Source organism: Triticum urartu, chromosome 1A (genome assembly GCF_056163025.1).
Source record: "Triticum urartu cultivar PI428250 chromosome 1A, HENAU_Tu73, whole genome shotgun sequence".
Taxonomy (NCBI): domain Eukaryota; kingdom Viridiplantae; phylum Streptophyta; class Magnoliopsida; order Poales; family Poaceae; genus Triticum; species Triticum urartu.
In genome coordinates this window covers 365,717,512-365,731,344 of record NC_141873.1, presented here as the reverse complement: position 1 = coordinate 365,731,344, position 13,833 = coordinate 365,717,512, and the positions used below count along the sequence as shown (strand labels likewise).

The 13,833-nt window shown below is 43.3% G+C and overlaps 1 protein-coding gene and 1 pseudogene across 1 annotated transcript; both read left to right on the top strand.

Annotated features, from left to right (window-relative positions):
• Nucleotides 1-455: 455 nt before the first annotated feature.
• LOC125533499 (peroxidase 5-like) lies at nt 456-1,860 on the top strand. The gene is made up of 3 exons (XM_087538184.1): nt 456-796; nt 905-1,093; nt 1,183-1,860. Exons 1-3 carry the CDS (start codon nt 575-577, stop codon nt 1,732-1,734), a joined length of 963 nt encoding a protein of 320 aa, XP_087394310.1. The 5' UTR covers nt 456-574; the 3' UTR covers nt 1,735-1,860.
• A 753-nt stretch (nt 1,861-2,613) lies between these two features.
• LOC147991253 (uncharacterized) overlaps nt 2,614-13,833 on the top strand; it is a 61,397-nt pseudogene continuing 50,177 nt past the window's right edge.

Sequence of the window (13,833 nt, the reverse complement as noted above, 5' to 3'; positions counted from 1 at the left end):
GCTCGTTTATTTTAGACTTTATTTTATAATTGTTGTAGTCAGCTCATGTATCTCTACCATGTATAATTTGCTACAATAATATATTATGGTATTGATTGTCAAAAATAATAATTATTGCACGATGATATACAGATTCCATCCCGCGGGATCTAAACACGGCAGCATGTCTAGGTTGGCCGGGACACGGTCGCGTTCATCATTCAACGCCGCTAGATAGCTACCTCCCGGCCAGCTGCAAGTATAGCATCTCACGCATGTCCTGGGGGAGGCCTACTCGTACTCGACGCCTCGATCACGAAGACCAGACCACGAATTTAAAACGAGATAAGACAGCTCGTCCTTTGCTTCGTGCGCGCCTCAAATGCACGCACGAATCCTCGACTACGACCTCGCATTGCATCCTCGTCCTAATTAGCAGCTCCCCTCGCGCTCTCGTGACTCGTAGTATATATGCACCTAACCGCACGTCGTTAAAACCAAACCACCGTGTCGAGTTCCTCCTTGGCTCCCGGTACTAGCTAGCCAAGAGCTGCACCGGCCATCTCGCCTCACCGTGGCGGTGATCTTGGAGACGATGGCGATGAGAGGAGTGCTGGTCGCCGTCGTGGTCGTGGCGGGGCTGCTCCTGCACGCCGCCAGCGTGGCCGAGGCGCAGACCCTCAGGGCTGGGTACTACAACCAGACGTGCAATAGAGCCGAGAGCATCGTGTTCGAGGAGGTCCAGAAGGCGTGGAATGCGGACAGGAGCATGCCAGCGGCCCTGCTCCGGCTGCACTTCCACGACTGCTTCGTCAATGTAAGGCTGCACTAAGCACGTCCCGGTCTCCATCGCTGTGGTGCGTGCATACGATCCGGTGCTCAGTTTTTTGATCAACTGCAACGTGCGTGTGCGTGTGCGTGGCAGGGGTGCGACGGGTCGGTGCTGCTGGAGTCCGGCGACAACCAGGCGGAGAAGAACGCGCCGCCGAACCGGAGCCTCCGCGGGTTCGAGGTGATCGACAGGGCCAAGGCGAGGATCGAGGCCGTTTGCAAGGAGACGGTGTCGTGCGCCGACATCCTCGCCTACGCGGCCAGGGACAGCGTCAGGGTCGCGGTACGTGCACCAAAGTCAGGTTCAACGACTTGTGATGTCGATCACTGACGATCGACCAAATAATTGGGGATTCGCATGCATGCATGCAGACCGGCGGGTACGAGTACAAGGTCCCCGGCGGGAGGCCGGACGGCACGGTGTCGCGGGCGAGCATGGCGAACAGCGACCTCCCTCCTCACAAGCAGCGGAACGTTGACCTGCTGGCGCAGTACTTCTTCAGGAAGGGCCTCTCCATGGACGACGTGGTGGTCCTGTCGGGCGCGCACACGCTGGGGGTGACGCGGTGCGGCACCTTCGACTACCGGCTGATGAGCGACCAGGACAAGGGCATGAACGCCACGTTCAGGAACGAGCTGAGGCGGCAGTGCGGCTACGACGCGAACAGGGTGGTGCCCCTCGACGCCGGCAGCCCCTACGGGTTCGACACCAGCTACTACGCCAACGTGCTCGCCAACCGCACCGTGCTCGAGTCCGACGCCGCGCTCAACTCGCCCCGGACCGTGGCCAGGGTCAGGGATCTCAGGGCCGCCGCGCCGTCCGCCTTCTTCAGCAGCTTCGCGGTTGCCATGGGGAGAATGGGCGCCATCCGCGGCGGCAACCCTGGAAAGGTCCGCGTTAACTGTAGGAGGGTCAGGACGTGATCGACGTGCGCAGCTTGACGATCGAATTATCACACTTGAATTCTTTGTTTCGTTTTTTAGGGGTATACTTTAATTCTTTGTTTCGTGATTGTTTTTTCGAAAAAACAAAAACCAAAATATTTGTTTCGTGATTGTTGATCGGGTTTTTTCATGATAATACATGTCTCGTTCATATCATAAACAATAAAATATAAATTACGTAAGGACCGACATAACAAAACTAAAAAGATAGCATAACATTTCTCAGCTTGACACCAACGTCTGTCATCTGCCTTTAGCATTACCACAACAACCATAAAAAAAATGATGGATCGCCTCCTCAATCGAGCTCGACGCGGCTCCATCCTGATATGCAACTTTGCGGACCTTCCAAGATGACTCATCAAAAATAAAGTCATTGTCGTTGAACGTATCAGACCGGGGCAACACCCCGGACACGCCATCGAACTCCAGATCTGCCACCCCACCACGACTAAGATCCCGAAAGAGGAAACCATGCCTGCCATCCACGAACCACAAACCCAGCACATGTTTTGTCTTCCAGATGTTGCCGATGTAGACCACAATCTGCATCCACTCCTGAACTAACTTCCAAGCTCCGTGTCGACGCCGGAGCAAACGTCGTCGCAATGGCGAAGCCCGAGGACACATGTCCATCATGAGGATGTTGCCGCCGCCACGTCATTCTTACTTGAACAGACTGGTTTTCAAATCCATCCCCAATCATAGGACCGATGGCCTCGTCAGCGAAAGATTCAAAAAATCTTTATTCAATGCCGTCATCGTCGCTGCCGAAATCAAGACGACAATCTAAAAACGTAGACTACAAAAGGGTAAAACAATCCACACACATGGATCTGACGACCCCACTCACCACCGATGACCGAGATCGCCGACGGAGGGGAGCCGCCGGAGGACGGCCTGAAAGATGGCCTCTCCTGGTTTCAGCCGCCAGGGAGGAGAGATGCGTACACGACTACTATGCCGGCGATTGTTGATCGGTTTGATAATTAGCAATAACAATGTAGCACTGCAAACAACGGAAAATACCTGCTGTAAAAAACCAGAAAAATACCAAGATACACTTCCTTTCTAGGGAAGACCATGATTAGCTTTATTAACTTAGATCACATTTATATCGTTTGCTAAAGAAAAATGCAAAGACTAGGAGGTGTATCCGACCACATAGTTGGTGGATCACCGCTCCCAAAACTAGCTAGTTCTTGGGGCAACCATGTTTGATTCTCTCATACAATGCTCCATAGTGACTTTTCCGAACTCTTTTAGCAAGTTACGACATTAATCAAGAATAGGTGCTGGCGTGCTGCCACAAAAGTGAACACTCTTCATTCATATTCGGTGCCTCCACGACTATTAGACTATCAGATTGGATCAGAATCTTGTGACACCCAAGGCTACGGCTAGATAATAATCCTTGACGCATAGCTTCTGCCTCCGCAAGTATGATGATACACCTGGTTGTATGTATACCTACTAAAAAATTGCGAACAAAATGTAACAATTCAGGAAAAAGTGAAAAGAAAAAGACTTCGAAATTTTTCGGCAACAAACTCAACCTACTGACGTACTCATATAATTTTTTTGACAAAGAGACACTATCATGAAAAATCTGAGCATAACAATACAGAGAGTATGCACATGTAATATAGTACTGATTTAGTTTTCTTTTTCGCCAACAATAGCATGAAAGTCACCCCCCCCCCCCCCCCCCCCCTCTCCAAAAAATTTACGTGAGTGTAACACTTTATCAAGTTTGTCACGGTTGCACCCACACCCATGTTTCATTCGTCGCCCTCCTGTAAACAACATGTTTGTTTTGGAAAGTCACCTTCTCAGCCCGAGCTCAAATGAGCTCGGGTGAACAGTAAAATCGAAACAAAATAAAAAAAATCTGAATATTTTTTGTGACAAACATTGACAAAATTCTAAGAGCTTGCAAAATTTATCTTGGAATCACATTTGTGGAAGTCATGGCAGAAAAACAAAATCAGTGCTCCAAAATGCTTTCGAAAGTAGCATTTTCAGAGTATCATTTTTGTTTTCTTCGTCACGCATTTCAAGAATGTGATTCCATAGTGAAAAAATTCAAGCTCTTAGAATGTTTGTTAAAAAAAATTAAGATTTTTTTTAATTTACTGCTCACCCGAACTCATTTGAGCCCGGACTGAGAAACTCCACTTCGGTTTGTTTTGGGCTTTCGATCAGTTCACTACATGTGCAATTTTTGGGGCACTGCTCCTATAACTCGCTTGCTGCGGATTGTAGGTCGCGCTCGCCTACAGAGGCGAAGCACATGGGCCAAGCCATATGTTTCACGTACACGACATTCACATATCGTTGGTCCGATGGTTCAATGGACAGTGTTATCTCCTGCCCAGCAGATTTTAAGTCTTAGATTTGACTAGTAGAATGCCCATGTATTGCTACAGGCTTTTCGTTGTATAAAACACAGTGAGTTTTTGTGCCTTCTATCAACATCGCTTCAACACCCTTGTCGTTGATAGATTCTTTTTGAAGGTCTACATAATCCATCTCAATCTCTCTCATACTCTATAAACATAAATATATATAGAAACACACCTTATGTATTATCATGCACAACAACTATATAAAGAATAATTATTCATATGCACTTCCTCTGATTGTGTAAAACTCAGTGATTTGTTAGCTCGATCCATCATAAAGCTTTGTCAATCGACATTTCAAAACATCATCATAAGCCATCAGTTTTTATCTCTGATCTACAAAAGTGAACATATAAAAATAAATAAAAATAAGCTCAGATGCATATATATATATATATATATATATATATATATATATATATATATATATATATATATATATATATATATATATAAACTCAAATGAGAGTAGGTGACCGTTTCTAGTCGGAGTGAGTGGTATCATGCTTTTTAGTAGAGTGAGTCGCATTCCAATTCTAGTAAGCTATAATCTCACATGTGAATCATTTCCTGTATTTTTTCTTCAGAGATGACTTGTTGGGTTATCTTATATTTTTTACTATATAAAAGTATGTGACATTTCTCTTGTAGCAAACAAATGCTTACCCTAAAAAAGATACATCTTTCTTCTGATTTATTTTTTAAAAGAGCAATTCACTCTCTCATTTTTTCACCGCATGACACAACGCTCACACGCACATCTCATTCCTCCGTCCTGCTCTCCTCGATGACGTCGTTGCCATCTCTCCGCCACGGAGTTCAGTCCACACCTTCCTCTTAGCGCCGCCTGACGACATCGCCACCCCCCCCCCCCCCCCTCCTCTTCCCTCTATGGTGTCCACAACCAATTCCCAGTGCCAAGGAATGCACACTATCATAACCGCCCATGATATATGAAATGGTACATATCATACGATAACGGACGCATACTCTAGTGGTTCAACATCAATCTTGTCTGACATATACCTTATACCAAACTAGATGATGCCCCGCACGTTGTTGCGGGAATATTTTGAAATATATTTCAAAGATAATGATTTTATGGAAATAAGAATATTCAAAGAAATAATATGAGGGCTAAAACTAAAAATATGTATGGTTCATTATTTTGATTATTGTATTTTCGTAAAGTATTTATTAAATATATCATGCATGTTTGAATGTTGAGGTGAACCTTTTCCTATGACTCATTGAATATTGAGGTGGGCCTTTTCTAATGCATGTTGCTTGATGATGTGTCATGCTTGCATGTTAAGAGAAATAGATTAGTGGGGGCTAACTATTTAGATATAGAAGATATCCACACATTTCCATAAAATAACAATAAATGATCAAACAATTGTTCTATTTCAGAAAATAATATGTCAAACATGATGAGATATGCTTTCCACGATGTGATATGCTTTCCATCTGTATAATGACAAACTGATTTTTCGGCTCTTTCTCTCTATCAATAATTGCCGTGTCTCCTTAACCACGCTCTATTTAGAAGAAAAAAAATGATAATTCTACCCCTCCCTTCCATTCTCGACACCATGTTTGAGCTCTCTTTTCAATATCTATACTTCCCTTCTTGATTGTTTGTCCTAACAGCTGAAACCTGAGCATTTTGCTTCTTAAAACGGAATGTGAGCGAAACCCCACAAGATAAGACATATTTCAGGACCGAAGAAGCACACTTGACAAATTGTTCCTACTTTGTGAAATTCCTACTTCCTAGCTATATTACCTTTGCTAGAGAATTAATTCAAGTTCTAATCCTCAAATATTGGGAAGGAGAAACTACCATGCCAAGCAACTTATTTATGTTGTCATTAGATCAACTTCTTTAGGTTGTTATGGGAGAAACAAAGGGCTGGAAGAGAAAAGGAAGAAGATGAACCAAAATAACCACAAAAGGTAAAGCATAATAAGAAAGACTCGCTCATTATTTTAACTGACCAAGCTTTAGACTCTCTACTTGATTTTGCTTCTCTATAGGAGTACATGGCTAATTATATGCTAACATAAAAGAAGAAGGCGAAATACCAAATGTATTTTGTGCTAACATAATACTGGCTTCTTATTTGCTGCCATTTCATTGTGTGTGTTGGAGCATTCCTGCCACCATACCAATGTGTCAATACAGCATTACTGCAGATGCGCACTATGAAAACAACATGGAATTAGTTATAACATCCAATATTTTGACAAAATGATGGGTTCCTTCTACCAACGACATGCTTCCAAGCCCAAACCAGCTGAAAATACAAACAATATAAGCAAGCCGAAGTCACTAAAAGATATGCATGTCCAGTAAATGATAACCCTAACATCCCTAGGACAGTCTTTTGCAATATAAAAATGGAAGACCAACTAAACTTTGCAACAATCACTACTTATTACAGTTTTATATGAAAATCGATTGACTATCACTATTCATCAAACAAATAAATCTCATATATCATACGACAAATGACCTACTAAGTACAAGTTTCTAAAAAGGAGATGTATTAAGTTGTTAAACTCTCCAAGAACTGTAGAGAAACAACTCGGCGAATCATAACTTACGATCTTGCTTTTTGAATGTGCAGCCCATAACCAGAGAAATCACTACAAAGAGCAACTGTAGTTGCGCCTCACCCCAAAAAAGGCCATCTCACTACAAAGAGACCAATTAGTATCTCACGCCGGTTGATGAGTTAGTCTCTTTAATTACACTTTGCTTCATTAAATGATCAAACGATGCACCCTTATATGTGGTAGTGTTGTTACTCTGCAACTAAAAAAGTCTCTATGTGAACTTCTTTTTTTGCTTGGTATCCAAACAAAGCATTTTCATTTCGCCACTTTATTGGGCTACTATTCACTCATAGGATTCTGAGATATGATGCCTTACTATTCATTTTATTATTTCTCGCTAGATTACTTTCAGTTCAATAGCGGTCATACGACAAACCATTAAATTTGAAGAAACATGGAGAAGTCTAAACGATATCAATTCTATTAGTATGAAAAACAAGTAGATGTGAGTAAACTCTAAAATATGAGTTAACACTGTATTAAGTGGGAAATCCTAGAAAGAAGTTTAGCATATAGTTAACACTGTATTAAGTGGGAAATCACAAATACGTACAAACTGGACAATATGGCATACCGCATGGAAAAAGAAAACACTACCACATACACGGCACCGCATGACGCGCCCTTCCTCTCGCGTGTAGCATCTGAAAAACAACTACAAATTTATTATCATGTTTGCGTTGACTCTACAAATTTAGAATATGCCCACAGACATAGTAGATATATTTAGTTCTTTTGTGTGTCAATATATTCAGGAAAGAACAATCTTACATCGAGTAGGAATTAAATTCTTCTACCAAGAAATCATGAGCCTGCTTTATGAGATCAACATTTCCACACAAAAATTTTATTTTACTTTCTGTTTACACAAATGTGTTTTCTGAAGCAAGATCTTTAAAACAACCAATATTGAATTTAGCACTTGAAATTATTGACAATTAACTCACCAGGCTTCAAACTTGTTTCGTCCAAATTCATTAATTCCATGTGAAAAAATCAATAATGTTTTATTCCGTTTCGCATAAATAATCTTATTGTTTCACTATGGCTCGCCATGTTCCGTAGCGTATCATAATGTTACACTGTTTACCAAAGTGTTTCATCGTGTGTTACTGTGGTTTAAATTGTTTTGTATGATATGTAAACCTTAGTAAACAAGAGTAGCTTATATCCAGTTTCATTCGGGGGCATCGTGTTCCAGAATGTACCATCGTGTTTCACCATGTTTCAAAATTTGAATTTTAAGTTGAAATATAATCAAAAGTGGTCTCATTTTAGAGTCCTCATCCTCATAAACACAAATATAATGGATCATAAAATTGGACTTCCGGTTGAAAATATAAAATAGATTACGACTTGGGAATAGAATGAAAATGCGCGGGATGATGGAGCATAGCTAGAGCAGTAGTGAGAGAAAAGGCTTACCAACTATAAGCTGTAGTCGTGAATGCATGTGAATCTCCAAGAAAATCAATGGCTGCTACATGCACGGCATATCCCTTGCATGGTAGACATGCCTTTCTCTACATTGGTTCTGCAATGGCGTGGAGCGCTCTGTCGCCAGGTATGCCCTCGTGGTGCCAAGTGGACAAATTATACACTCGATCTTCTGAACACATCGAGGACCGCACGAAGAGGCATACACCAGGAATTTGAACAGATGAACTTTGAGGTGAGCAGCCAGGCGGCGGAGGAATGTTTTGATTCTTCACTCTCCTAAATGGCCTCCTTCCAAACATGGCCTAATATGAATCCCCCCTCTTTCCACCAACACATGTTGATTCCTTGCCATGCACTGTAGTATACACACATGTACACCACCATCAGTTTCAGTTTGGTTTTGTTCAGTTGAGTTGGTATCAGTCATACATGTATGTATGTACACAACAACTGTTTCATGGAGGAAAGCAAATGTAGATGTAAGCTTACCAGTCTAACTGCTCCTTCCTCAAGGCGCACAAGTCATTTATCAACACTCTCCAGGTGCTCGAGCACATCGTCCACCTGCAGTGACACCATCTTGACCAAACACCCTAGTGCGGACGACCTGCAAAAGGTCCATGACATCATTCACAGATACATAAGTGCCGCCAACTAATTAATCTCGTCATATACAACAATATACATCGCAATACAATTAATTCATTCTTCGTATAGAACTAACAAGAATCAACAACGGAAAGTCTGTAGCTGTCAAAATATGTCTGACAATGTTCCATTTTCTACTACCTAGCAAGAACAGAATAGTACCAAAAGATTTAGCATGAGATTGATTACCTTGGTGAGGAAGAGAGAAGGTCGGAACAGAATCCTGTCACTTACTCCTTGGGCCCTTCATGTGCCGCACGCCGTTAGTCTCCTTCCCCTTGATCTTCCCGAGCCTCCTTGGCAACTACTGAGTGAGGAGCGGCGAGCCGACGCGATCGGTCGGGACTCGGGAGCCTAGCCAGCACCAGCGGCTCCCTCCAACATCACCGCCGTCCGGAGAGGGATGCGGCCACAACATAAGTGATCATCGGCCATGGCTAGGTGGACGAGACCGGTGGCACGATTTGATTCGATTAGAGCGCTCGCACACAGTCACCATGTCCGGTGGCCTCTCACACCCGAACTGATCCAATCTAGGCAGGGTTCGTCACCGACAGGAGAAGAGATCAATCCAGTCTAGATGGATCGATCTTCACTCAAGATATTTTGGTGGGGCACACGGTGGCGGTGAACCTAGAAGAAGATAGAGGGTCGATCGACATAGGATGGGAAGGGTCGTGCGATTCGGTTTCATGGGCGAGAAAACCAACGATGAGGTGGTGGTGGGAGGTGGAGGCTAAAAAAATCATGCCTATCGAACTACCAACTCGAAGAGAGATATTTGTTGTTAGAAAAGGCGAGGATCGATAAATTAGGAAAGTTAAGATTTGAAATTGATTGCTATGAAACTGGATTTTATTGTTTGGTAAGTGCTATCGGATCCTGCCTATTTGTAACATATCTGGTTAGGAAAGTTTGAAAAGCTTAGGAAAGTTTTTATTGGGATGGTAAAAAAATCAACATGAGGATATGGCGGTGGGAGGTGGGACAAAAATAAACCAAACGAAAAAAACCAGCGAAATAAAACGGTTGAAAGTGGTGGGACGAAAATAAACCGTACTATTTAACCAAGTCAGACATTAAAAGTAGAGATACTGGTGCTAACATTTTACTGGATCTATTCCATGTCTTCTGGTGATGTGCATTCAGTGAGAGGAGATGTTTCCGTCGACAATGACGATGTCTATGACGACTTCGCCAATCTAAAGATGATGTGTCGACCCAGTCTCTCAGGGATACTCATAGGGGTAAGCTGTGTGTATGTGTGTTTATAAGAATGAGTGCATGTGTGTATATGAGCGTTTCGTATGTACTTTTATAAAAAAAAAATATCACTTATCTCCTATTTGTTTCGTCTTTTGCTTTTTTTGTCTTTTCTCCTGTCTTTCTTAGGTAAAATACAATAATATATACTACCTCTGTTCGAAAATACTCGACGGAGAAATGATACATCCATCGGCGGTATAGCATCCATTTCTCATAAATATATTTTCAGACGATGGAGGCGGAATAGCATCCATAGGCAATGAAGTTCCAGTTCACTCGTGCCCAGTGTAAGGTGGATCTCATGGGAATCACACCATATGTCAAAGAATTGCTGGATGAGGGCAACCGAGAGGCCCCCTTGCAGGTTTATGTAACTGATCCAAGCATTATTAGGCAACTCCAATGCACGATCTCACCTAAACATGAATCCATGCATGTTTGTTTGGGTTAAAATGAACAGAAATAACGGCCCAATAAGTGAACCAAACAGATGGGTCTGTTTTTTGTCCGCCAGTGACCCATTTCTGGTCCAATTTGGGTATGGTTTGCGTCCGTGCGGACGCATGCGGGCGCTCTCCATGTCCTCCCTCTGGCCTACCCATCGGTGGCACGTACGCATTTCCTCCCTCCCCTTCACGCCCCAGACCCTCCCGCCCTCGCCGGGATAGCCGTCGTTGCCAGATTTTCGACCGCTCTGTTGCTGCCCTAGGCTTGCCGCCCCGCAACCATGCACTCCCCCACCCGCCTGCCGCTTCGGAGGAGTTTTTGACGACATTTGTGGCCTTTTCTTGCCGCCACCTGTGCTAGAGAAACCACGGTCGCCGGTGCCGCCCATCCCTCCAATACCATCCACATCGCGCTCCAAGGCCGTCTGCCGCCCTCGTCTCTGCTTCGACAGGCTTGTTGCGTGTACGGTGAGGTCGGGGTGTTCTTCACCGGCCGCATATCCACCACGAGTGCAACGTGTTCGGCACTTTGCTCGCAAGGTACAATGGATAGTAGGGATGAGTATGTTTTTCAACAACTTCATTTGTTCATCGGACGATTCATCATTGAACAATAAGGAGCTTGTAGTTGCGGCTTTGGTGGTCAATGACCACACTGTTGCGTAGTGGCCGAGGTTCAGGGGGTCAATCCGGGCTATGCTCTAGCGTTGTATCGCAATAAAGAGAGCGGCCATTGCTTATTCTTCGCTGATTACTTTCAGTGCACGTTCCCGCTCTTCAAACCCCATATTTTCTGGCGCTGCTTCCGGATGGCGAGGCATGTGTTCAACCGTATTCGGGAGGGAGTGGTAGCATATGATGATTACTTTGAGTGCAAGGAGGATGCCATTGGAAAGGTTGGCTTCTCCTCTTATCAGAAATACATTGCAGGTATTCGTTGCTTGCATGCGGAATTCACGGTGATCTTGTGGATGAGTACGTTTGCATGAGTAAGTCCACATGTCTCGCATCAATATACATGTTTCGCAAGGCCGTGGTAGCAGTGTTTGGCCTTGAGTACCCCGAGAGAGCCAAATGTCATAGATACAGACCGGTTGTTGGCGATCAATGCAGATAGAAGCTTTCTGGGAATGCTTGGTAGCATAGTTTGTATGTACTGGAAGTGGAAGAACTGTCCATTTGCTTGGCAGGGGCAGCAGAAGGGGCATGTGAAAGCTTGCACTGTCATTCTTGAAGCAGTGGCTTCACAAGATATTTGAATCTGGCACTCTTTTATCAGCATGGCTGGTTCTCACAATGACAACAACGTTCTTCAGCGTTCTTCAATGTTCACAAGGCTTGCAAAAGGCCAATGCCCAGAGGTCAACTTTGAGATCATTGGCCACGACTACAACAAGGGATACTACCTAGCTGATGGTATTTATCCTTAGTGGTCAACTCTTGTGAAGACAATATTCAATCCACAAGGAGAGAAGAGGCAGAGATTTTCCCAAACACAAGAAAGTGCTAGGAATGATGTGGAGCGTGCTTTTAGTGTGCTCAATATCGATGGGCTATCGTTCAACACCCTGCTAGAACATGGAGCACCGAGAAGCTTTGGGAGGTGATGGCTGCTTGTATGATCATGCACAACATGATAATGGAGATGAGCGTGATGACAACATCTACAACCAAGGTTTCAATTTTAGGGTGCAAATATTGTACCTGAACACCAAGAACCGGCAACGTTTGTTTAGTTCACCCAATTTCATCATGAAATACGTGATTGGCAACCTCACATTTAACTCCAAAATAACTTGGTTGAGCACATGTTGACTCACCTTGGCAACCAGTAGATGTATCAGTTCATTTTGTTTTGATGCATTTATGACAATTTAAATTTGGTTGTAAGCTTTCTAATTTTTATTCGGTTGTAAAACTATTCATTATTGTGATAGTGATACTATGTGATTTATTTGGTTGTAAAATATATGCAATGTTTCTTTTTAGTTAGATATATGCATGATAAATGTATACATTTGGCCACCGGCCGGCCAACCGAACCAAATGCATTTGTCGTTTGTGCGCGTTGCCCACGCAAACACCGAAGCGGCCGGACTGTCCCATTTTTTAAGCTCAAATCGTAGAACAATCGTTCCGGTAGATTTTCATTAATCAAAATAAAGTTTACAAATATAAGGAAGATAGAAGAACCTAATCAACCAATGCCTTGTCTAGGAAACATGAGGTAACCATAAAGAGGGACTAATTTTCTCTGCCAACATCGTAGATGTGTAGTAACCCACCCCTCTAAGCGCCTTGATATGTCTCCAATGTATTTATATTTTTTATTATTCCATGCTATTATATTATGAGTCTTGGATGTTTTATTACATTTACAACCAACTTTATATCATTTTTTGGGACTAACCTAATAACTTAGTGCCCAATGCCAGTTGTGGGTTTTGCATGTTTTTTACTTTGCAGCAGTACCAAACGAAGTCCAAATGCCACGAAACTTTTTAAAGATTTTTTTTCTGGTGATAAGAGACCCTGGAAGCTTCTGGAGGCAAAGAGAAGATGGAAGAGGGGCCCACTAGGCACCAGGGCGTGCTAGAGGCCTCTAGCGCGCCCTGGTGGGTAGTGGGGCACACGAGCATCATTTTGACCTACCTTCGCCTCTATAAATACTCTAAAATACCAAAACCCTTAGGGGAGTCCACAAAATACTTTTTTCGTCGCCGCAAGTTTCAGAACCACGAGATCCAATCTAGAGGCCTTTTTCGGCACTCTGTCAGAGGGGGAAACGATCATGGAGGGGTTCTTCATCATCCTTGCTGCCCCTCCGATGATGAGTGAGTAGTTTACCAGAGACCTACGGGTCCGTAGTTAGTAGCTAGATGACTTCTTGTCTCTTTTGATCTTCAATACAATGTTCTCCTTGATGTTCTTGGAGATCTATTTGATGTAGTTACTTTTTACGGTGTGTTTGTTGGGATCCGATGAATTGTGAGTTTATGATCAGATCTATCCATGAATATTATTTGGATTTCCTCTGAACTCTTTTATGCATGATAATTATATCTTCGTATTTCTTCTCCGATTTATTGGTTTGGTTTGGCCAACTAGATTGATTTATCTTTCCATGGGAAGAGGTGCTTTGTGATGGGTCCGATCTTGCGGTGTTCAATCCCAGTGACAAAAAGAGACCTGAGACATATGTATCGTCGTTATTAAGGGTAAAAAGATGGGGTTTATTCACACGTGAGTTT

What these genes read in the sequence shown, in the direction of transcription:
- LOC125533499 (XM_087538184.1), top strand. Translation starts at nt 575, where the DNA reads ATGGCGATGAGAGGAGTGCTGGTCGCCGTCGTGGTCGTGGCGGGGCTG. An exon ending in TCCACGACTGCTTCGTCAAT is followed by an intron (nt 797 to 904) that starts GTAAGGCTGCAC and finishes TGTGCGTGGCAG; the next exon opens with GGGTGCGACGGGTCGGTGCT. An exon ending in GGGACAGCGTCAGGGTCGCG is followed by an intron (nt 1,094 to 1,182) that starts GTACGTGCACCA and finishes GCATGCATGCAG; the next exon opens with ACCGGCGGGTACGAGTACAA.